This window comes from Ursus americanus, chromosome 9, assembly GCF_024610735.1.
Source record: "Ursus americanus isolate L20-20 chromosome 9, mUrsAme1.1.p, whole genome shotgun sequence".
NCBI classification, from domain to species: domain Eukaryota; kingdom Metazoa; phylum Chordata; class Mammalia; order Carnivora; family Ursidae; genus Ursus; species Ursus americanus.
Genome location: NC_142135.1, coordinates 27,833,275 through 27,859,172, shown reverse-complemented (window position 1 = coordinate 27,859,172; position 25,898 = coordinate 27,833,275). Strand labels below are relative to the sequence as shown.

Sequence of the window (25,898 nt, the reverse complement as noted above, 5' to 3'; positions counted from 1 at the left end):
TCAGCAACAGTCTGATGTTCCTGGAGCACCAATGTGACATGAGGAAAGGCATGAGGCAAGTCTTCTGTGCCATGCCATCAGAGGGGCTTGGATTTACTCCGTAGGTCCCAGGGAAGCGGTTTTAACTAAATGATGTATCTCCTCATTTCATTAGATGCTTGAGGTAAGCAAAATTTGAAAGGAACAAGAGAACAGGGAATTAATCCTTCCTATCCAGGGAGGTGGGCAGGGACAATACCAGGGCAAGAAAATAGTGTCAAATACCACATACATCTTTGAAGCTATTTTACCTGTATCCTTCAAAACAGAAATGCTTAAACCTTGATCTGAATCCATTACGTATTTGGTTTGGGAAACCTATCTGAAGCAGGTGAAGGGTCACAACTTTCTTCTGTGCTCATTGTGGGCATTCTCAGCTTCTGCAGGTTGGCACCAGCTGCTAATAAGTGTTCAACCTCCAATGAAAGAAACATTTCTCCAGAGAGTAGCTACAGACACAATGTGTAAGACTAAGAAGAAAAGGACCTGCCGTAGGGGTTACAGTAGGTGCTTGAATACCTGGGGGCAATCTGACCAGCTGTAAGCCTCTTGCCGTCCTACTTACAGGTCCTAATATACTACTCTAGTTATTATGATCAGATTATTCTAAAATATTTTTTATTTTAGAAATAAAATAAAACTCCCTGTGAAAAAACTGCTCTTTCAGGAATTCTGTTCACCCATGACAAGCTGGTTTTATCAGGGAAGTTCCTTCAGGTTAAGCGTTGTATATGCTTCTGACTTCTCTAACATGCTTTGCACACTCTGTGCCCATGGTAAGTGTTGAAGAAATGGTTTCATTAAACAAATGAATAAGCTGCACCATGAAACTTTTCCTCTACCAGATTTCTGACATAAAGAAGTCCTTCCAAAATATTGTAGAAATTGCACTTTATCCTGACTTACTGCCTTAACATTTCATATAACAAGTGTATAAAATTCACATCCAGTTAGACAACACTAGTCATGGTTGCTATGGTAATGGGCTCAGAGCCTATGAGCAGAAAAAAATAATTCCTTTTGGGTAAGATATTTATGAATGTGTCTGGTTACATGGCAAGAGCATTTTCCTTTGGCTTTTCTTTAGAGTAATTTATATATTCAGGCAGATGATCCTGTATGCATATAAGTTTCCCTAGGAAGAGAGAAAGTAAATTAACATGTGAAGTTTTTATACTGAAAATATCTAGTATGGTTATAACATGGATTTAATTCTCACTTATAAAGGATTTAATTTCAGATAAAAACCACAGCGAGAAATATATATTTCATGGTGAGGAGGTGAGTAATGAAATGTACAGTATATACAGACAAATGTTTTTAACAAGAATTGCTGGCATGTCTAATATTTTAAAGGGCCAGAGGTGGTCACAGGGGGATTCAGGAGCAGCAGTTTGAAATTAAAAGATTAAAAAGCAATAATCAAGACACATGACCACCCAAGTGAATTTGAATTGATGGACAACAGCAAATCTCTCTTTATTTTGAACAGGACATTTATCGTAAAGAAGTTTTAATAATACTTATATTAATCATACAGCAAGGTACCAAGCTGACTTAGAGAAAGGAAAAAGTAAAATACAAAAGACTAGTTAGGAGATATAACATTATGAGAATTCTGGTGTGCTAAAATGGTGGACACTGAGGAATGGACAGAACTTGGCAACAGACACCGTTATGAGCAAAATATCCCATAAGTAGTGAGAAAAAGCACAGAGAGGGTAGGGTTTTGGGTGCTTTCCTTGTAACAGCTGTTTTTTCACCCTCTGTCCTTAAAATCAAAGGGGCAAAGGAAATAGATGTACTAGAGTGAAACTTTAAAGCTCTTCTTTCCCCCCCCTTTTTTTATGTGTAACTAACAAACATGTCTATTTCTGGTTGCTGGTGATAGAAAATTCACTCCTGTTTTCCTGGAAGCACTATTCTCTGCTGTGAGCTAAAAGAAGATTCTATTGGACTTGAAGATGATAAAACTTTCACTGATCTGCTTTGTTTCCAACACATTTCCACATACATTATGCCACTTACTTTGCAAAATAAACCTATAAGGCAGGAATTATTAATCTAATTTTGCAGATGAGAAAACTAAGGCTCAAATGTGTTCAAGCTATAGCTATAGTTCATGTTATAGCTGAATGAATTGGGCTTTGTTGATTCAGTGTTGTTTCATTTTTAAGTTTTCAATTCATGTACAAGACAGATCGTGTTGTATGTATGACAAGCTGTTACTTGTGTGAATCTCAACACATTTACCCTTAGAAATAATAAATGGCCCTACATTGCCAGATCTGCTCAGATCAAGTCTACTTAACTCATAATATAGCTGAACTATATTATAGCTCTAATAACACCATGGACATTAGCCAAGAGCTATTACATGGTTGCACCTCACTACTGAAACACAGAAGTGAAGAATTCATGGTATCTTCATTTGAATCCATTTCTAATAAAGGACATGGATTATTTTTCTCTATTCCTATCTAGGCCTCTTCCAAAGATTAACTTGGTTAATTCTAAATTGTTCTTAGACCTTGGGTCTTCCTGTGTTTAGCAATAAAAATCACTATAAAGATACACTATAGTAATATTTATGATGGAAAACATTTAAATGCTTCACAGAGAGTCAATTTTATTTTAATAGAAAGAAAACTTAAAAAGCTGCGTCAGACTTGTTGGTTTCTTTATTAAGCAACTGATCCTAACTATTAAATGGTGACAATGGATATTAAAAAATAAGTTATGATTTTCCAGAATATTAGAATGTATGATCTTGAAAGCAAGCATAATTCTCTAGAATAGAAAGATCAATAAAACAATCCATTAAAATTATCATCAGAATATCTTTTGCTCTCAAATGTATCTATTCAAAACTGTCATTGTGAGCTCCAAGGCTTTGTTTTGCTTGATCAAGAAATGAATATGACTTTATAACCTGTATTCAACCGTAGACAGCTGCTCATTAACAAAAAGCCATTAAAGTCCGAGTCAGAACAGCAGGTCTAAAATTATGCTTGAGGAAAAAAACATCCCTTTGGTAAAAAGCCAGAGAACTGGGTTAGGGAGATTGGGAAGCACTGGGCTGCGTTTGCAAGGTCTGCCTGAACTATTGGGCAGGGATGGGAGGTCAGTTGACAAAACACTACTCAGAACCATGGGGAGAACTCAGAACAGCAAAGCTGATAAAGGCTTTGACTTGGGAGATTAAATGGCGAGTTGGAAGCTGATAAAAGTGAATAAACCAAGTTAGTGATTAGGGATTGGGCAGAGGCAAATCAGAGACCTTAAAGTGGGCAAAATGGTCTGAACGAAGAACAGGTAGAATTAACCATAACACATGGAGTACAGGCAATTCAGAAAGAAATCTTTCATATACCAAGTCTATCCTTTATGCCCTATGCTCCTCCCACTTGACATTTGGTGGTCCCCATCCCCACCCCACCCAAGCCTTGGGCAGAGGACGGGACTTCAAATTGCACACTCCCAAGAGGTGGTCCCCATGCAAGATGCCAACTTATTGGCACTTATGATCCCCAATTATGGAATTACTACCAGGACTAAAGATGATTTTAAACTATTATTTCATAGATATTTTTAACGTAAACTAAGTTCGCAATCTTTGACAAGTTTTGTTTTTTACCGTGTTGGAAACAAATATTCACTAACTAGTTGTTTCTAGAAATATATATATACCTTTTGTTTTATTTCATTTGGAAATGGCAAATTTAATAAGGAAAACTGAAGAATAAAGAAGAAAAAATGTCATAGGGATATAATAATTTGAAGCAAAGATATGTGTCTAAGAAAAAACATTTTGAAAACGTTTATGTCAAGATGTAGCCTATTCTGGATTATTAATTAGGGGAATCCAAAAAAAAAAAAATTGGAGACTTTGAATTCTTAGAATTTAGGCATTTGAAGAGATTAAGGTTAGAACAGGTGTTTAAAAGACTGCAGAGGGTTTAACGGATTTAGGGAGGCGTAGTAACTGGGAATGATGATGCGATAGTGCGGTGGTGGTAGTAGTACTAGTAGTACTATTACTAATACTAGTAGCAGTAGTAGTAGCAGCAGCAACAACTGCTGCTGCAGTAACAGCTATTAATCCATATGTGTTTGCTATGTGCCAGGCTCTGCCCTAAAAGCTTTGAAAGGGTTAGCCATCCTATGAAGTAGGCGCTATTATGGTCATTTTACCGATGAGGGAGCTGAGCTTTAGAGATGAAATAATGTATCCAAAGTTATATAGAATCATTTTAGAGCAAGAGTTATAAACATTCTCCTTCTTCCCCTCTTGGGGATAAACAAGGTCAAAGAATAGAAATGTGGTACAGATTGGAGTGCATGGGTGGGTGGATACTAGAAAGTAAGTGGGTAGATGGAGGCTGGTCAGGGTGACAGGACGACGATCGTGGTAGTCAAAAAGTGGTACAAAAACAAGAACTGTTTTCAGCCTCTGACCATACAAACTGTCGCTTACAGTGGAGCAGTTTTCTGAGAGCCCCTCGCCCACAAGCAAAGAACCCTGGCCTTTTCATAGCATACAGGATAAAAAGAAGAAAAAAAGAAACAGACTTCAAAGAGAGAAGCATAAGATAAAGAAAATCTTAGTTTGGGAGAATGGCTAGCCTGTGCTGCGAGGGAGGAACAAAGACATGGACGAGGGTAAGTGACGAATTCCAAAGGAAATTCAATCAAAAGTTACTTGGAGGAAGCAAAGTCCCGAACTGAACTCAGCGTTTCGCACCCCGTAAGCGGAGAAATGATTGAGATCTGGCCTACCGCCAGCCAAATCACTGAGAGCCGCAGCTCCCTCACTTTTGCAATCTAAACACTGCTTTCCCTAGCTCCCAGCAGGTAGGGGGAGTCTGTAGGTAGAACGAAAAGGGGCATGGTTGGAGCGGAGGTACACTCCACAGAAAGTAGGGCAACACGGCATGTGCTCAGGCACTTTGCAACAGAACAACTCGTACAGCCAGCAACGGTCATAGAAAACCTACCCGCGACCGAGCCTCCGCCACAGCCACGCCGGCTGCCGCTCGCCCCGCCCCCCGGATCTCATTGGCTTAGCCCAGTCGCCGGACCAGCAGCCTCTCGTCTATTGGGCCAGACAGGACCTGGGCGGGGTGCGGAAGTGAGGGCCTGGAGACCACCGAGACCCGCCTTTCAGGAGGGCGAAGTGGGAGGGGCTGGGGGAGGGTTTCCCGAGGAGGGGGCGGCCATGGCAGCTGCGCGGAGGCAACGGCGGCTGCGACGGAGCGCGCGCCCGGCTTTGAATGAGCGGGGCTGGGACTGAACGGGCGGAGCGCGAACTCGAGGAAGCGACCGGCAGTGCGCGTGCGCGCGCCTTGTGTGCGCGCGCGGCCCGCGGCAGCTCGGAGCCTCCGCCGGGCGGGCGGGGAGGGGGAGGGGCAGGTGAGTGTGTGCGACTCGCGCGTGCCCGCGAGGGGCTTCCCTCCCCCACTGCCCCCCGAACCCAACCTGGTCCTTGGGTGGGATGGGGGTCTTCTGCCTTTCCCTGGTCAGCCCTCCTCTTCGCCCCACACTTCCCGCCCTCCCACCTTTTCGCCCCTCCACCCGGTTTCTCCCTTCCACGGCCGACTGCCACTCTGGGGTACTGTTTCCGGGTCGGGGTGACCTCTCGGGTGAAGGAACTGCGACTGGGAGCGGGCCCTGGGCGTGCAGCCCTCACCATGCCGCGCTCACGCGTGGGAGACACGCCTGCGGGACGCGGGCGCAGAAACCCTCCAGTCCCGGAACGGGCCTCCAGCAGGGAAATTTGCCCGTTCTTCCTGCCCGTTCGGTACAGGCCTTGCTCCTTCCCAGATTTTTCCAAAATCCAAATTTCAACCTACCCTGCACCCACCTCCAGCGATTTAGAGCGTTTCACAGAGCGCCGAATGCATGGCGTCGGATTGTGTAACCTGAGAACACTCTTGCCTTTTTTCTCATCTGTACAGTGGGTATGATTTTATTTTTCATCAGCCAATTTCAGGTGGGTAATCAGAAGTTAAAGCATTTTAGTTATGGAACTCTTGCCTTTTGAGTCATTCAGGAGATCTTAACTTTGCTTTCGTTAAGAGTCTCGGTGTCACATATTTGAGGGCCTGACTTTGAGCGGCCAGAGATGGTGCAGTCCACTTTACAACCCGCTCCCACATTCTTTTAGTTCCCTTTCTCCTTGGTTTTTCACATGAGTTCAGGTAGATTTTATTTTTGGAGGCTTGTGATAGTCCTTAATCAGCTTGAGAGTTACAAACTGAATTTGAGGCTCTTCTGTACTGTACTAAAAACTAATACGGTTTTTAAAATTTTGGTATTGAAAAATTTCAAATATGTATTTTTAGATTACAACAATTGAAAACTTATTTAGTGTGTACTAAAAGATTTTGGCTTGGCTTGTTTAATGAATTGTAATATAGGATCTTGCCGCAGTTTACAGGGAATTTACAAGAAGGAAAGATACATTTAAAATTGCAACTTGTAGTGTTTTTTAAAATTGTAGGTGAATCTTCCTCACTTGATCTAGCAGAGCTCTCATTCCTGTTGATTTCCTAGAGATGTCATTTCTCCAAAAGCTCTGAGAATAGGTTGCTTCATAATTCTGATCCTTTTCCTGCTATATCTCAAGTTTTTGTATCTTCCTCCTAATTTTAAAGGAAATTTTAATTTGAAAATTAGGTTATATTAGCCATTCTCAGTTTTAGAAAGTATTTTGAAGTAACCAAAGTGCACAGTAGCCTAAGATGCATACTTAAATTGGCTACCTAGAGGGCATTTCAAAAATCAAACTGAGGCAATGAGTATAAAATTAAAAGGTTTATCAAATGGGATATGGTGTGGAGAGAACCTGGGCTTTGGGGTCAATCTCTTTAAATCTTGGGTGAGTAAATCCTCTGGAGCCTCACGATCAGCCTCATCTGTTAAATGGTTGTAGTGGAACTTACCTCCTTTGTCCTTAGGATTCCAGTGATGTGATAGAAGATACATTGTTTAGAACTATGTCTTGACCATATTGAGTGCTCAAGGAACGTTAATATCCCTTCCACAAATATTTGAGTACCTACTATGTGCTTGGCGTTGGCTAAGACTTAGAAATACCAAACTGAGCAAGACTGATTGGGGCCCTGTCTCCTTAGTCCCTTACATTGTCACTGGCCTGTGACAGTTGAGCAACAAATACAGGGTTTCTCTGTACTGGGTCAGTAATTTTTCCCATTACTCATGGTAGCATCTGTTAAGATAGTAGGTGCTGAATATATATATGTTTGTTGAATTGAAGCATTAAGTAACTGTGGGTCCCAAAGAATATTCCAGCCTACAAATCAATGTAATTGATAAAATCAAAAGTGTTGTTAGTTAACTTGATTGCATTTTCCCCATTTCATTGCAACTAGTTGAAAAATTTACTCTGGAAATTATAATATCATCACTGAATTAGTAAGAATGTTTATTGTTAGTGAGATGTTCTTGGCTTTTGAATTAAACAGACCTAGGTTTAAATCTGAGTCATTGGGTGTGGGAACTTGGAAACATGTGCTTACTCTCTGTGCTTCAGTTCTATGAAATGAGAGCAGTAATATCCATCTCATAAGATGGTCTTATGGGTTAAGAGACCTAATTTTTAAATAATGCTTGGCATATAGGAGCTGGTCAATAAATATTAGATCCTTTCTTTTGATAATCACAAAAGCAAATTTTCTGCAGAACGAGGATATTCTTAATTGCTAGGAAGATAATTCTATTTGTTGTCAATAATAGTCCCATTTTCGTTTTTCTTTTGGACAAAATTTTAAATATTTTTTCCAGTTACCATTGCAGTCACTCAAGTTGACAAATACTGAAATGACGCACAATACTATTTGTGGCAAGGTGATGACAGTGGTTACCAAGGCTCTATATGAAATCAATTTTCAACTCTGCATTCATGTATATATCCTGAGACCCACTACTCTCCCCAGTCCTTAAATATTAAAGGTCTTCTCCCTTCAAAACTTCCTGATAGAGTATCTTCTCAGTTCTGTTCCCTTTTTCCCCAAGTGCTACATTCCATAAATCTCTTTCTGGCTATCTTGTTTTGTTTATAATTTTTATAAAAATTTAGCCTAAATTTTCATTTAGGGACATTTGCCTTTGTTTGGTTAAGAGTTTTATTCTTGACAAATCAGCTTTTAAGTAGAGCTTTTATTCATCATCTTAACTGTTCAGATCATTCTAGTCAAAATGAAGAAGTTAAACCTTTCAAGTCTTACTTTGCAGCTGATAACTGAAGGTATAAGATAAACGAGGTCCTTTGGGGAAGGATGGTACAGGGCAAATAAGGTATATAGAAATAACTATAGTACGAAGTAGAGAATGTTAAGTGTGGTAAGAGAAAAATACTGGAATTAGGAAGACTTTATAATAGGGGCACCTGGGTGACTTAGTCGATTAAGTGTCCAACTCTTAGTTTTGGTTCAGGTCAAGATCTCATGCTTGGGTCATGGGATCAGGCTCTGCGTAGGGCTCTGTGGTGGGCGGGGACTCTGCTTGAAGATTCTCTCCCTCTGACCCTCCCCACACTCACTCACTCTTTCTCAAATCAATCTTTAAAAAAAAAAAGATTTTATAATACCCCACCAACAAATAATAAAGGCTTATGCTAGGGAGATTACAGTGGAAATAGGGAAGAATATGGGCTGTATTAGGAAATGGAATAAGGCCTTTTGGCAGTTTGGACATAAGGGGCTAAGAGAAAGGAGAAGTCAAAATTGTTGCATTTTTCGAAACCTAGTAAACCACTAATCGGGGTTTTTTTTGTCAGAAGTATTTAAGTTACTTGAATAGTGAAATTCTTAATTTTTTTGGTTTATACTCTTGGAGTCACTGTCTTTTCCATCCTCAATTAGTAAGTCAACTCCAAATATAGGCATTCAGTAAATCATTGAGCTCATGTGGAGATATAACCTCAATGTATGAGCATTGCTAAGGGAGACTTTTGGAACTTTGTTACTGTAAAAAGTCTGCTTGGCCTTTCTACATTTGTAATTCTAGAAATAAAAAGATTGAGCTGTGTGTTTTGCCCTTCTTTGAAGGGAATGGCAGTAGTGGCTCTACAGAGTAATTAGGATCAGGTATCACAAAAGTTAACTATGTTTCCTTGCTTTCTGTTTCTGTGTTGTTTTTATATTTTTGTTTTGAACGTTTATATAAGGCATAACGTACAAACAGTATATGTAGTATACTGGTGTTGCTATTACTCAGATTGAAGTATAGATCTGTATGCCTATATAGGCATAAAGTTGTTTGTAATATTTTCTCAATAGCCTTTTAATATCTGCAGACTCTCTGGTAATGTCACCTCTTATTTATGGTATTGGCTTAACTCTGTTTTAGGGACTTATATATTTTGGATTGTTGTGTGCTTTTGATTTACTGACCCTTTTATCATTATGAAAGGACCATTTTTATGCCTGCTAATATTATTTTCTCTGAAATCTGCTCTTTGACATTGAAATAGTCACTTCAGCTTCTTTTTGATTAGTGTTAGTGTGGTATATTTTCCCTGTTCTTTTCCTGTCTGTTGTTTGTTCCCCTTTCTCTTGTTTTCTGCTCTCCCCCACTTTTTTTCCCCTCCCTTTTCTGTTGACTATATTTTGTTTCCCTTGTTATCTTATTAGTTTAACTGGAATTTTCCCCTTAGAGAATATGATTTAATTGATTTACTGGAGTTAGACCCAGGTATCATTATTTCTTTAAAGGATCCCCAGATATGCGAACCACTGGACTAGATGAACTCTATTGTTATTTTCATGTTATTAGCTATGTGACTTTGGGCAAGTTATTTGACCTCTCTTAATTCAATTTCCTCATCTATAAAGTGGGCATAATAAAATGTATCTATCTAAAAGTTAAAAATGTTTAAAAAGATTTTGAAAAGTACTGTTACATTCATGTGGTTCAAACTTCAAAAGGTACAAAAGACTCAGTATATACTGTTTTATGCTTTTTGCTTTTTGGTAGAAAATAAGTCATAAACAGGTAATTGAAGTTCAGTTAAAAAATATTCTGAGAATATTTCAAAAAGGTTTTTTTTCCTCTCAACTATTGAAAACTTAAAAATCTTGTTTCTTGAATTGTCAGTATGATTTACGCTTTAATTTTAAAGTTTACTGTGTATGGGGCGCCTGGGTGACTCAGTTGGTTGAGTGCCTGACTCTTGATTTTGGCTCAGTCGTAATGTCAGGGTTGTGAGATCAAGCCCTGTGTTGGGCTCCACGCTTAGCACAGAGTCTGCTTAAGATTCTTTCTTTCCCTCTGTCTCCCCACCCCCTTTTCACGTGTGCTCTTGCTCTCTCAAATAAATAAAATCCTTAAAATAAAATTTACTGTGTTATATTTGTGGTTTCTAAAGAGAAGTAAAAAATGTCTGATTTTCACAGCTCATAATAGGACCTTTCAACTTGACTTTAGAATGGGAATATAGCTTATGAAATCAGCTAAGTGCATTTATTTTTGTGCTTTTTCCACAGGTTTTGATTCCCACCATGGCTATCACACAGTTTCGGTTATTTAAAGTTTGCACCTGCCTAGCAACAGTATTCTCATTCCTAAAGAGATTAATATGCAGGTAAACAAATTTTATGTCCAAATTGACTTGTTTATCTTCTTGCTGGTTTTGGATGCCTTCATAATTACAAAAAGACAGGACAGACTATATTTAAGCTAAATAACTTGATTATAGCATTCATTCATTACTGTCTGGTATTTTTTTATATATTTTTTTTCTCTTTCAGATCTAGAAAGAGTTTCACTTTTCATTCTTTCAAATTCTTACATCTTTAATAAAAATCATATTCTTATTCCTATAGAATTTCAGAAAAAAGCAAACCGATTTTCACTGTAATAAGACAGTGTTTGTGTACATAATTATTTCATTACCAGAATGTTTTAAGATGGTTAGGTGGAATTAGGAATAAGTATTTATTTATATACTATAATATGAATGTTTTTATATTAAAAACTTGAACAGAAAAACCCCACACAAAATAGTTTTGTTTTGTTTTGTTCTGTCTCTTAGATAGTATTCCAGAATGTGGAATGTGGACTACTTAGTCCTAGTCAGATAAGTCATTCTGCTTCAGTTAAGTCATCCGAAGATTTGAATTCCTTCTATTTTGTCACACAACTATACCCTAGAGTTATAGTTGTGTACTTCTGTACTGTACCCTAGAGCTGTGTGCTGAAGCACTTGAGGGCTTCACATTAAACTCACAGGGGTATCATCAGGATATTTTTAAATATGTAGCAAAACATAGTGAATGGGATAGTCAATATTTGTTAAATGCTGCACAAACTACTAGCTCAAGGTGGTTCACATTGTAGCATTAGATCATGCAGCATTACTTTTGCAGATATTCTTGAATGTTTGAGATAAGCGTTTGTTTACTTGTATTTTTGGGGACTTATCTTTGCAAAGCTAGAATTTAGTCTGTAATTAAAGCAAGTACTGAACCAAAAATTAATATGGAACAGAAAATGAGAACGGTAGTATCCAGTCTGATTTCGAGTTTTGAGAAGCTTTGCCCTCTCCAGTAGCCCCACACATATATTCCATTAGTGATTGTGGTTTTTTAAGAGTGAAATCAAAATGTTATTTTTCTTTATATGTAGTATTTTTGCAAATGGCTATTGTGTAGTTAGGACATAAATAAGTATTAAATTGTTTGGGTCTAACTACTTAATCAGGGGAACTGTTAGGTATTTGTTTTGGCCAGGGGTACTGTGAAAAAAAAAAGTACTGACACACAGAGGTAGGGTATAGTAAAACAGGAAGTAGAAGGCTGTCAGCTCTCTTTTTTAGCAGACTTGATTTAGAAGTTGTGCACAACACTTCTTTTCTTACCTTATTGTCCAGAGCTTAGTCATATGGCCACCTAGCTTCAAAGGAGGCCAGGAAATATATTCTCTGGCTAAGTGGCCATTTATAACGATTAAAACTCTGAGGATTAAGGACATTTATTGTTAGAAGTAAAGTGATTTTGGATTTAAAAAAAAAATGGGTCCATAGTATGGCAGTGGGAATGAGTGGATGAAATAGAGTGAAGATGATCACTGGAGGAAGAAAGATCAAGAAAGAAATGGAAAATTTAGGTGACTATTGAACTTACCCAGGAAGAGGACAGGATTTGGGAAATAGGGAAAATAGTGAACCAAGTGCTCAGATTGTCTGAGCATTAGGAATGGCCAGAAATTCAAGAGGTAAAGTAGGATAAGAATGGGTATTAGTTGCCAGAAGGCTAGAGCTTAACAGAAGATAAGTTATAAGTGTTTTTCTCTTTGCATATGTATTTTCTAAAACTAAAATACTTTCAGTAAAAGAAAATGCATTTGATTTAAAAAATATTAAGGACGGTTGTTGCCACTATAAATTTCACAATAATTATGAATGTAAGTATATTTAGGATTGATTGTATGTTCACTTTTAAAGAAAACTGACTTGTTGTTAGAATAAGCTTCTCTGACGTGTCAGAAGGAACCTAGATCATGTGTTCTAAAGTACCAGGTCCACATTAAATTTAGTAGTAGACCGTATTTTCTGTTCATCCTTTAAACAAAATATGATTTCTAATCTCGTAGTAAAAATAACTAACTTTACCAGTTTGCTCTAAGTAGATGCATTATAGATTATTTGAAATGAAGCAAGTGATTAATCAGTTATAATAGCTACCTTTTTTTTAGTGTCATATACTGGGCACTGTCTAATGTCTAGCTGCTTTAAATATGTCACTTAATTAAATCCTTACAACAACCCTCAAAAGTAGGTTTGAATACCTACATTTTGCAGATGAGGATATTGAAGCTGAGAGGCCCGTTGATTCTAATTAGACTCATAGTTAATAGAAGTAACATTTAAAACTATGGTTTACATAGTTTCCATAGCCCATGCTCTTAGCAACTGAGTTATGATACCTATTTTGTTTAATATAGCGCTTCTCCTACTAATCCTTATCAATTACAGTTTAGTTCAACCAGGTGATTTCAAACTTTTTAATAGTTTGATAGGTAATCTTACCAAAAAACCAAATCAGTAAAACAGACAAAAGCCAAGCCATCCAGGCTAAACGGCATAGGTGGGCGGCGCCTGGGTGGCTCAGTTGGCTGAGCATCCAACTCTTGCTCTGGCTCAGGTCATGATCTCAGGGTCATGGGGCTGAGCTCCGTGGGGAGTCTGCTTGAAGACTCTCTCCCTCTGCTCCTGCCCCTGCTCATGTGCACGTGTGTTCTCTCTCTCTCTCTCTCAAATAATCTTAAAAAACAAAAACAGGCTAGGTGTCCCAGAGTTTCACCAACAGAGCATGGTTTGAAGGAATATGGTTTGAAATCACTTTGCATTTTTGTTTTTGTCTTTATATTTCTCCTGAGTTTATCTATAATCCTGAGTCCTAAGCCAAAAAGCAGTTTTGTTGTCCTAAGATTTTAAACACGTTTAAAAGATATTTGATGCATGCCTTTTTTTCATATTTTAATGAGCAACTCTTAATTATTAAAATAAATAATTGTGAAATTATAAAAGATCTTTTATAAGCCTTCAGTTACTGTCTATAGTGCTTTTACCCATGATTTGGTAATTATGGAATTTTTGGTAATTATGGAAATATTTTATTTTAGATCTGGCAGAGGACGGAAATTAAGTGGAGACCAAATAACTTTGCCAACTACAGTTGATTATTCATCAGTTCCTAAACAGGTAATTTGTTTTTAAGTTTGACTAAGTGCTCCAGAACCATGGTTTTCGAACTGGCCTGCAGATCATTAATTAGTATGTTATGAAGTTAATTTGATAGTCAAGTCAGCCTTTTTGTTGTTGTTATATTTTTTAATTGTAAAATTTTTATTTGGTTCCTCATAGTGTTTTCTGTTACTTTGCTGAGATTTTCTATTTTATTTTTCCATAGGTTTCAAGAGTGTTTGCTTTTGCTTGTTAAAGTATTTTTATAACTGTTTTAAAGTCTTAGATAAATGTAACATTTATATTAGCCTTCCATGCAGGTTGAAATTTGCTGATTGTTTACTGAATAATTTTGGGTTTCATGGAGATTTTGAATATTATATTTGAGACTCTTGTCTTATATAAATCCTGTCACAAGTGTTTTTGTTTTGTTTTGTTTTTTAAATCAGGCCATCAACGTGGTTAGGCTTAGGATGCAAGTTTGAATATTCTTTCTGTGGACTCTAGTTCTAAATGTCAGTTCAGGTTTTAAAGCATTTGCTTTTGTTTCGTTTTCTGTTTTTTAATGGATAGAGCCAATTGTCTAACTTCTAGTAAAAGTAACTGTTTTTTTAAACTTTGATCTAGTTTTGGTATGTGTTATAAAATTTATATTTTTTCTGTTGGTCAAAAAGTTTGAAAACCAATGTTTTAGAAAGCCTGTTTTTCTATAAATGGTGAATGAGATGTTGATTAGGTTACCCCTTTGTGGCTAACACTCCTGATGGATTCAATGTAGACCGATGTTGAAGAGTGGACTTCCTGGGATGAAGACGCCCCCACAAGTGTAAAGATTGAAGGAGGCAATGGGAATGTAGCAACACAACAAAATGCTTTGGAACAACTGGAACCTGACTATTTTAAGGACATGACACCAACTATAAGGAAAACTCAGAAAGTATGTAAAAGATTTATGCTTTGGGAGGTTAAATAAACTGCTTTTCAGATTCCTATATTTAAATCAGACAGTATAATTAGTATTTGTCAGAAAGCCTATTTCTAATGATCAATTTGTTGTGTTTTCTAACATATTAAACAAGCTTATATATTCAAGTGACCTAGACATAGATCTAGTAAGTTGCACCCCCAAATCTTTTAAAGTTATTTATGTATTTACTGAAATCCAGCTGTAGACCAGATTCTAGACTGCAGTCTCTGCTATAGAGGCTAAGCTGATTAAGATAAAGTTCTGACCTTGAAAGAGTTCACAGTTTCGTGATGCCTACAAACTGATAGGTATGGTTTCCATTGTTTATAACCATTGTAAAACTGATGCAGGACTCTCAGAACAGAATAATTGTTGTGGGCTTATGTTAGTCATCCACACTTTACTTAATCCCTTTTGAGTTGGATATGTAAGATCACTTAAAGGTAGAGGGAATTTTTGGAAAAAGAACAGTTGCTGAATATTTTCCTTTTTTTTTTTTTTTATCAAAAATAGTATGTGTACTTTTAAAAAAAAAATTTAAGTCAAAGAATATAGAAGAGCTTATAATGAAAAGCAACAGACTTCTGCCCCATCATTCCCCATAGCCAGTTCTACTTCTCAGAAGCAACCACTGATAATTTTTCCTGTTTAGGCTTATAGTTGGTTTTTTTTTTTTAAATCATATCTATATATAATATGCTTATGTTGCTGTGCCTTGATTTACCAATCATAGACATTGTCCACTGACTTCATACTATGGTAGATGAGGGTTTATTTCATACCACCCTCACTGCTCTTCCCCCTCTTCCAAATATTATGATGCTATTCCAGTCTACCGTACTAATCACTCAGCTATTAAAAAAAAAAAAAAAAAAAAACACAACATACTTAGAGTTCCATTTCTTGTTCAGTCATGTATAGAAAATATTTCTTAAAATGGACTTTATAAAATGACATTATTTATTCCACCTTCCCTAATAGGGTTTCTCACCCTCTTCTACCTCCCAGCCAATTTCAGCTATAAATTTATTTTTACAATTTCAAGGCTGGTAACATTTACATTCTGTAATCAGGATTGTTTTTGTTAAGTTGTCCAAATGTCTCAATCCTGAAGAGCATAAAGTTGTGTATTTTTCAAGGAATTTGAGTGTCTTAGTAGATGAATACCTTATATTTTGAAAGTATATTGCTGCTGAAAGAGGAACCTAGAATATTACGATAGTACATTAATAAATTAGTTAGACTGAAAATGTTTAAGCTACAAAGCTAACATTACTGCCTTGAGAAAGTTAATGCATTCATAGATAACCACACGAAGAGAGATGATTATCCTTTAGTAGGATGTGACACGTGTTCTTATTTAATACGGTGACTAAAACAACTTATATTTTGTGGGTCTAGAGAGAGAAGAAGAGGAAAATTTGTTTTTTTAGAAAAAATAAAATGGAGTTTTTCTTAGTATGTGATTTGTTTGACATTTGCTTAGAAATTTTGATACTCTTTACAGACTTAAAAAAATCTTTACATTATTAATTTTAAAAGAAGAAAGGTAGGGCATGTTTGAAATAATTATAGAATACTTTGGTCACTTATTTATCTTGTCTGTTTTTATATGATGCATAAAATATTCCTATAATTCTGTTTCAATTAATCTTTCAGATCATTATTAAGAAGAGAGAACCATTAAATTTTGGCATAGCAGATGGTAGCACGGGTTTCTCTAGTAGATTAGCAGCTACACAGGATATGCCTTTTATTCATCAATCTGTAAGTATGTTAATGATATATAGGCAAGGGTTTGTTTTTACTTGTTTTCTTAAAGAAAACCAAAATGAGTTGAACGTAATATTTGTATTTCTGTGCTTTGAAACAGGCTTAGCAGATGAGAGACGTTAATCTGGAGTTTTGCCAATCTTATCCTTTTATGAGATTGTAAATTACATCAGCTACTAAGATCAGAGTCCCACTGTACACATAAAAGATAAATATAGTATGTTACTTACAAATGTGACCTTAGAGGTGCCTGGGAGGCTCATTTGGTCAAGTGTCCGACTCTAGATTTTGGCTCAGGTTGTAACCTCAGGATTGTGAGATTGAGCCCCGCTTTGGGCTCTGTGTGGAGCCTGCTGAAGATCCTGTCTCTCCCTCTGCCCCTTACCCCTACGTGCATGCACATATGCACTTTCTCTCTTCTCCCTTGCTAAAAAAAAAAAAAATTAAAAAAAAAATGTGACTTTTAAAGAGATTACCACTGAAATTTAAACTTAAAAGCAGGTTATTTTTAAATGAGTCATGAATTGTTTCCTTAGTAGAGTATATTTACATTTAAAGTATAATTTGACTTGTAGTAGGTGTGACTTAAATGCATCACTTTGAAGGACAAGAGTAGTGAGGGAAGTATATACCTGTGGTTCTCAACCTTGGAAGTATCTCAGAATCAGCTTTGAATTTTTTCAAAAACACCAATGTCCAGACGTACCTGGGTGGCTCAGTTGGTTGAGTGTCTGCCTTAAGCTCAGGTCATGATCTCAGGGTCCTGGGATGGAGCCCTGCATCGGGCTTCCTGCTCAGCGGAGAGTCTGTTTCTCCCTGTGTTCCTCCCCACTGCTCGTGCTTGCACGCTCTCTCTCTCTGTGTCTCTTTCTCAAATAAATAAATAAATAAAATATTTAAAAAAAAAACCCAACTTTCAGTCTGACACTCTAGGGTGGTTATAATTATCATCAAAGAACTCTCCATAATTAAAAAAAAAATGTCCAGACTTCTCCCCAGATCTAAGCTTAAGCATGTTTTGATTGACTAATTATTGACTACTAATTATTGATTAATTTATTATGTTATTATTATATGACACTATTATATAACAACCCCACTGTTAGTGGCTTAAAACAATAAACATTCTTTATCTCATATAGTTTCTATGGATCAGGAATCCAGGAGTGACTCAACTGAGTGGTTGTGGCTCAGGCTTTCTCATGAGTTTCCAGACAGATCATTAGCTGGGGTTGTAGTCATCTGAAGGCTTGACTGGAATTGGAGGATTCATTTCAAAGGGGCTCACTTTCCATGCCTGGCAGATTAACGCTGGTTGGTTGCATGAAACCTCAGTTCCTTGCCATGGACCTCTCCATAGGGCTGCTTGAGTTTCCATACAACATAATCACCAATGGTCCCAGAACAAGCAATCCCCGAGAAAGAGAAGGCATGCAGAGGTGAAGCCACAATGCTTGTTTATGACTTAATCCTGTAAGTGACACACTCACCTCCACATTATTTTATTCATTGGATGTTGGTCACTAAATCCAGCCCATATGCTAGGGGAGAGGAATTAAGCTCTACCTCTTGAAGGAAAGAGTGCCAAAGAATTTACAGACATATTTTTAAACCACCACATCTGTCTATCTTCGTTTGTTTAAACTTCACGGGTGCTTCAGAGACCCCCTCTTGCCAGGAGACCCATGTTTATATATGTTTTTAATTCATTGGTCAAAAATAATCCTACTAATGCAAGACAGGGTGCTTGGGGCTAGTACTGTAGTGGAAAGTAAGAAAAACAGGCAGAGTCCTTGCTTCTTTTGAATGCATTCTAGTGGGGAAGGTGCAGTATTAAATAAGTGATCAGACATAAATAATGCAAATTTTGATAACTCCTATGCATTTATTTTTCTATTTTTATTTTTTTTAAGATTTTATTTACTTATTTGAAAGAGTCAGAGAGAGCATGAGTGGAGAGAGGGAGAAGCAGACTCCCTGCTCACTGTGGGGCCGATCCCAGGACCCTGAGATCATGACCTGAGCCAAAGGGAGACACTTAACCAACTGAGCCACCCAGGCGCCCCTACTCCTGTGCATTTACATCATGCTATGAGAGCACAAGAGCACCAAAGATATTTCTCTAAAACAGCCCAGCATGTTTAATTTTTTATTTTATATTTCTAAATTTTATACTTTATTTATATATGTTTGATCCATATTGGTAAAGTGGTTCAGACTTTTCCAGGGAATTAGTAAATGTCACTTACTTGTAATTATAAGTTTTAATAATACTAATATAGCTCATTATGAAGTTGTAAATACATACCTCCCCACAGAGTTGGAAAGGGTAAATAGAGTAGATGGAGAATGTCTCCGGTGCTATTTCCACATAGTTTCCTCCCAGCAGTTGCAATAAGGGGGCATCACTTAGGACAGAATGGTAACTACTGCACTTTGTTCTCTACTCCAAAAATATCTTACCACCCATTCTACCAATTAGGTTCTTCTTTTAAATTCCACATTCTATTTTTTTTTCTGGAGTTTCATCGTTTATATTATTGTGATAGCTTTTTATACTAAGGATATTAACATTTTTCTGTCATCTTTTACAATTTTTTGGTTTGTTGGCTTTATAATTTGTTTTGGATATTTTTGATGGGCAGATGTGTTTAGGTTTGTTTGTTTGTTTGTTTTTTAAAAGTAGGCTCCATGCCTAGCGTGGAGCCCAGTGCTGGGCTTGAACTCATAACCCAGAGATCAAGACCTGAGCTGAGATTAAGAGTTGGACACTTTGGGGTGCCTGGGTGGCTCAGTAGGTTGGGCGTCTGCCTTCGGCTTGGGTCATGATCCTGGGATCAGGCCCTGCGTCGGACTCCCTGCTCGGTGGGGAGTCAGCTTCACCCTCTCACTTTGCCTGCTCCTCTCACTATCTCTCTCTGTCAAATACATACATACATACATACATACATAAAATATTAAAAAAAAAGAGTTGGACACTTAACCAACTAAGCCACTCATGCACCCTGTGTTTAGTCTTTAGGTAGCAAATCTATCCATCTTATACTTTAAAACTTTTTACCTTGGGAGGCCATCTCTACTAAAGGATCAGAGATCACTCCATTTTTGTGGTTTTAGTTCACTTTTTTTTATGTCTAAGTGTTTTATGTACAGAAAGTCAAACACCTCAGTGGAAAAATGGATATATTTACAAATAAGAAATAGACATTAGCCTGATTACATGAAGAAAAGTTTGATCTTATTAGTTCTCAAAGAAATCCAAAGTAAAATAACAAGATGCCATTCTCAAATCTTTTTTTTTTTTTTTTAAGATTTTATTTATTTATTTGACAGAGAGAGAGACAGCCAGCGAGAGAGGGAACACAAGCAGGGGGAGTGGGAGAGGAAGAAGCAGGCTCCCAGTGGAGGAGCCTGATGTGGGGCTCGATCCCAGAAAGCCGGGATCATGCCCTGAGCCGAAGGCAGATGCTTAACGACTGAACCACCCCGGCACCCCAGCATTCTCAAATCTTAACCAATTAGCAAAGAGGAAAGAAGGCTATTATCAGTATTGACAAAGGTACAGGGAAACAAGACTTCCACCTGTTGCTGTCAGTAGGATAAGTTGGTATAAATTTTCAAGAGGGTCATTTGTATTTTGGTTCAGTGGCTTGAAAAAGATTTTTTTATTTGATTTAAGTGTTCTACTTTTAGAGACTTACATTAAACAGATAATCAGAAATACACTAAAAAGTTTTAACAGAGGATGGTATTACGTTTATGGTTAGGAGGAGAAAACCACACATTTTTCATGAGTTTTAAGTGTAAGTGCTCAAAAGAAAGTATAATAAATCTATTCATAGATTGGTGCCAGTTATTTTATTTTTTTCTTAAATTCAGTTGTTTTTCTTTTTCTTTTTTTTTTAATGATTTTTTATTATATTATGTTAGTCACCATACAGTACATCCCCGGTGTCCGATATAAAGTTCAATGACTCATTAGTTGCATATAACACCCAGTGCACCATGCAATATGTGCCCTCCTTACTACCCATCGCCGGTCTATCCCATTCCCCCACCCCCCTCCCCTCTGAGGCCCTCAGTTTGTTTCTCATAGTCCATAGTCTCTCGTGTTTCATTCCCCCTTCTGATTACCCCCCTTTCTTTATCCCTTTCTTCCCCTACCGATCATCCTAGTTCTTATGTTCCATAGATGAGAGAAATCATATGATAGGGTGCCAGTTATTTTATGATCATAGTCACTTCCGCACCTAACTAAACATTCCAGAATGAGCATTTTTATTGGTTTGTGGAAGAAGAAGTGAACTTTCAGAGGTCTAGCCTGGGGAATAGTGGAAAGTATAATGGAAGAAATAGTGGAAGCCTAGCTTACTGGGATCAGGTAAGTAGCACAGGCAAAACAAAGCACAATATGGAAGTACTCTGGTAAAGAGTAAATTTTGCCTGATTCGTTGTTTTTGCTTGGACCCACCTAGGAAGAACCACTGAAAAATCTATAAATTACTTGTGCTTAAATGAAAATGACTCTGCTGGTTTGGAAGCTTTGGGTCCTCCGGTTCACCTTAGCACAGAGTAGTTAGGCATCTCTAATTCCGTCTCCAGTCAGTCTCTTCTCTTGCCCCCACCACCACCCTGTCCTCTCACTGAAAAGAGAGAAACAGAAAGAAGGAATGTTCTATTCTTGTCCATTCCAACTTAAAGTAGGCGGAAAAAAAAAATCCATATAAAACATAAAATAGGAAGAAAGCTGTACCTGCCCAGGACCGTTGGGTACCGAAATAAAGTCATTTGTCACAGGAAACAGCTCAGTTCCAGGCCCACCAGGGGCCCGGTCATCTGGGCCTTGTATAGGACATGAAGAAGACACAGGAGTGACAAGGTCTGAGTCATGTTATAAAAAATACTCTTTTTGACTGCTAAGTGGAGAAAGAGGAGCTCTTTAACTATCGTAATTTTGTTTTGTACTTTGTTGTAGCCTGAATTAGGTGACTTAGATACCTGGCAGGAAAATACCAACGCGTGGGAAGAAGAAGAAGATGCGGCCTGGCAAGCAGAAGAAGTTCTGAGGTATTTTAGTCATACTTACATTGCAGCTTCAGTAGAAGAACTCCATTTGTTCATGTTGCATTTGAGGTCGAGAAAGCTTATTCTGCTAAAAGTTGTATTTTTCTTCATTCTTTCTTCCTTAAGCTGAGGTAATACAGGATTTTTCTTTTTAATTTCAGACTGCATATACTAGTTTTATATGATTAAAACCTCACAGAAACCAAGAATTTAAAGCATTATAGGAACAAAAGAGATACTGTTATTAATGGCAAATGGGATCTTCTGTATATATACATCATATTATACTATTTGCTTTATATTACATTCCCCATAGTTACCTCTTGAAATGTGAGCCACCACTTTATATTCCTCTAGGTCGGAAATTATGCCTTTATTTTTGTTTCCCCGTGTGCCCAGCACATTCGAATGGAAGTAACTTACGCAGAGCGCTCCACATTTGTATAGATAGCTCAGCTGATGTACCAAAAGCCTTGTGAGGTAAATAATTCTGTCAGGTACTATCTGTTCTACAGAGAAGAAAATCATTCCTCAGGTCTTCAAGTTTGTTTTTTTGGTGTTTATGTTCTTATTTCTTTGTTTTTGTGAGCAATAAACTTAATTCTTGCGTTAGGTCAAAGAGTAAACAGAATATTGACCCTAAAAAAGTTTATGATCATCATCGCTGGTGAAAAGCTCAGATGTTTAAATGTATATGAGTCATTTTTTATTTCTAAAGATGATATAGTAAAACACAGTGATGTAAGTTTTTTTTTTTAATTTAAAAGGTTGTTTTTGTAATAGGGATAGAAAATAACAAAACAACTGATTTCGTTTTATTTTCTCTCCTGTCTTCTTTAATTAACTACAGTTACCTTGAACAGCCAGCAGAGGGTGCAGTTGAGTTAAGGCTGACTTTTTTTTGTCTTGTCTTTCCTATTTTCAGCATTTTTTTTTAACAGGGATGTGTCACTTTTTAAAAGTCAGTAAAATTATGAGAGTTTTAAATATTTAGTTTTTATTTAGTCATTATTCACTGTAAAAGAAGTACTTTTAAAATTGTAAACAACATTTATATTGCAAGGATCATCAAAAAAAGATAAGTTATCTATTTCTTTTACTCTTTTTTGGATAAATCATAGATATAGAAGTCTAAGTGTTTTAGAACATTTTCGGGGGTTCTAGTGATTTTTGTGTCAGTAACTGCAGGATAAAGGAGGGGTCTGTTCATTCTGAATCCAGTAATCTTAATGACAGCAATGTAGAGTTTATGAGTTCACAAGTATCTTAACACTGAACTGTACCAAAACCTTTTTTCTACGCTACCCTCTTGCACTCTGAACAAAACAAGATAAAAACAAAAAAACAAAACCCTAAACCTAGTGTTTTATGTTATCTGACAGCTTAGGAGAGGGAGCCTATCAGTCGGTAGTACTCATGCTTCCTGCTACAAGTTGCCTCAGTTAGAGTCAGAGAGACACGGAGGACTCCTGTGCTGTCACTGTCCCCAGAGAAACACTGCGAACTTTGGAAGTGTATTCACACTGCATGTCCTCTCACTCCATCTGTGTCCCATTGCCACTTTAATATTGCCAGTACCGGAATCGGTAAAGTTAAGGAAGGAGATTCTGATACTTCAGTAATTCCAGGTGTGTATCTGGAGAGGGAAAACAGATTTGTCTGCAGTCATCTCTAAATTGCCTCATTTTCCAGGAACATAAACCGTTGATGTTAACACTTTAACTAGTTACCCGGTGAAAGCTTGATGATCTTACTTGTTTGTAAGCTAGCCAGCTCTTTATATTCCTTTTCCTAGCTCCCTTTTTGCCACTTGCATTTTGACTTTTTTTTAGGGCAGATTATCAGTTATGCTGGGAAGTGATCAGAGCTAGTGAAAAGTAGATTTCTTTTAAACTGTTCTTCTGAAACTTTACTTAACTGACGAAGGTCAAACTGTTGCCTAAAGTCTACTTTCTCGACTTTTGGTCATACACAAGTCTGCTCACTCCCACTTACAAATATGATGAGAATGGTATATACGTTCTGCTCACCAGAGTCCGCTTTGAGCCGTCCCATACATAGGTAGTCCACTCTGGATTTTTCTGTTTTATAACCTCGTGTTGCCCATCCCATGCACAACTGTGGCCTCCGCTTCCTTCCTCAACCTTGCATGCTTTTTCACTGGTTTCTCATGCCGTAAACTGTAGATCCAGGACCAGCTTCTGCTCTTTGTCCTATCTCGTCACCCCCTGCTACTCCCACTCCCCACACAAGTCAGTCAGTAACGAAGGAGAGGCTAGTGGTTCTAACTCAGTGGAGGCAGAGAGGGGCCACGGAGGACGGAGGTATCTCATAAGGTATAATCAGCAAGTGCCTACCATTCTGCTCCTTCCTCAGTAGAGCTGGCCAAATGCTAATCCTTAAATAGACTTCTAGCTTCCAGTTGGAAGGCTTGTGTTATGTTTCTGTTTTCTTTGTGCATTGTATTCTGCACATCTGTGTTCTTAACTTCCTTTAGCAGAGTGTTTCTAACTATTGTCATAACAGGAGATTTAATCCTCAACATCAGGCTTTTCAGAATGGTATCAAAAAGAAGGTGTGGTCCAATGGAGGTAGTGTTTTAGTGAAAATAATCTGAAGAAGAGGGATGAGAAGATGTGGGTTCTTCTTGTACTTAATCTTATGACTTTGTGCAAGTCACTTAGCCTTTGTGCAAGTCACTTAGCCTTTGTGCAAGTCACTTAGCCTTTGGGCCTCATTTTACTTATTTGTAACATAGAGACAATACTCTTATTTTGCAAGTCGTGTTCCAAGGATTAAAAGAAATACTGTTTTTGAAAATCTTTGAAATTTTCAAAACACTGAGGAGAAAGATTTTTCATACTTACATTTGATGTTAGTAAAAAGGCACCGCTGTTTCTTTCTGGAATTTGCCATTTTACCTGTGTGGTATTTTCTAAAAGTAAAAATAAGAATATGTTTCTTTTCAGGCAGCAGAAGATAGCAGACAGAGAAAAGAGAGCAGCAGAACAACAAAGGAAGAAAATGGAGAAGGAGGCACAGCGGCTAATGAAAAAGGAACAGAACAAAATTGGCGTGAAGCTTTCATAACAAATGTTCTTCACGTGTCATAGTGCCAGTAAGAGAGATGTGAGCACTACAAGTCAAGCAACATTTATATGGATTTGAGAATATTTTCAGAATACAAACACATTGCTTGATTTTAATGCATTCATCAGACCATCTAGGAGACCAGGATTCTTTCAAAGTACCTTGAGCTCTTAGTGATTGAGACTCAAAAAAGCAAAAAAGACCTACGAGGCAATATTTTTTTCAACATGCTCCAAGTGTAAGACAATTGTTTGCTGTAGAGAAATTATCACAAATGGAATATACCAGTACCTCCTCTAGCTAGTGTTTCTAGCTAAATAAATGGGTGTAAATAATTTTATGGTGGGAAAGAACTCTGCTCTCTATAATGCTTTCCTTCATTGTGCATAATGATAAAATAAATAATTTTAAATATTCCTTTGTTTCCATGATTATCTGACCTAACTCAGACAGACTGCAGGGCTTTAACCTCTTTATTTTTGTTGTCAGAAGCTGATATTGGAATACATTTCTTCTAGTTTGAACTGGTATTGTTTATGTTTAATATGACGTTAAGGGACTTGATGACTTTGGTTTTCAAGAAAATGACATTAAATGCAATAATTTTATTTATCATAAAGTTTTTATACATCATTGTTTTCTTTTAGATGGTGTTGTAATGGTATACATATTTGTAATTTATACTGCATGTATAAACATTGAAAATCAGCAAAAATGACAAATTTGTTTTGCATTATTGTAACTTGTGAGTTTTAAAGACTAGTATTAGTAGTTTTTTTCTTTTGTTGTAGATTTTAAGATGTTACAGAGTTTTAAGTAACTTAGTCCCTCCCCCCACAAAAGCCATTAATTTATAAATGCAGAAAGCCTTCAATTCTAATATTTCACAGCTTTCAAATGATTTCTGTATCAATTTTATATATCTGACATAATGCAGTTTACTGTGTTCTTGGCTAAGATAATATTGATTCATTAAATTTTGAACTGAGATAGGAATAATATTTTTATTTTTGGGTGTTGACTGGCTCTAAAATAGTTTCAAGGAAATAGGTACATACTGTGTTCACAGGAAAGAAATAGATTTATAGTTTAAATCCCATTAATTTTTTCTCCATGATTAAAATACATTCAGACTGATTTTCTATGGCTTTTGAATTTTTAAAGATTTTTACTTTCATAAAAGTTGTTGCCCAAAGTTAACATTCTGTGGGTTTTTTAAGTGTCCTAACTACAATGCTAACTACTGCTAATATGTTT

The 25,898-nt window shown here is 37.1% G+C and overlaps 1 protein-coding gene across 2 annotated transcripts; it reads left to right on the top strand.

The window, feature by feature from the left end:
• Window positions 1-5,239: 5,239 nt before the first annotated feature.
• On the top strand, window positions 5,240-25,058 carry EBAG9 (estrogen receptor binding site associated antigen 9). Of its 2 annotated transcripts, none has more exons than XM_045805774.2 (7): window positions 5,240-5,451; window positions 10,548-10,645; window positions 13,687-13,765; window positions 14,526-14,684; window positions 16,374-16,481; window positions 21,463-21,554; window positions 24,521-25,058. In XM_045805774.2, exons 2-7 carry the CDS (start codon window positions 10,563-10,565, stop codon window positions 24,639-24,641), a joined length of 642 nt encoding a protein of 213 aa, XP_045661730.1. In that variant the 5' UTR covers window positions 5,240-5,451; window positions 10,548-10,562; the 3' UTR covers window positions 24,642-25,058. The 2 variants fall into 2 exon arrangements, with proteins under 2 accessions (XP_045661730.1, XP_045661729.1); XM_045805773.2 differs by lacking the exon at window positions 5,240-5,451 and adding an exon at window positions 5,677-6,031.
• The last annotated feature ends 840 nt before the right edge of the window (window positions 25,059-25,898 follow it).

Bases quoted from the DNA above. Each gene is read 5' to 3' on its own strand.
- EBAG9 (XM_045805773.2), top strand. From the start codon at position 6,002: ATGATTTTATTTTTCATCAGCCAATTTCAG. The intron at 13,766-14,525 runs GTAATTTGTTTT...GATTCAATGTAG, and splicing joins ATTCATCAGTTCCTAAACAG to ACCGATGTTGAAGAGTGGAC. The intron at 14,685-16,373 runs GTATGTAAAAGA...TTAATCTTTCAG, and splicing joins CTATAAGGAAAACTCAGAAA to ATCATTATTAAGAAGAGAGA.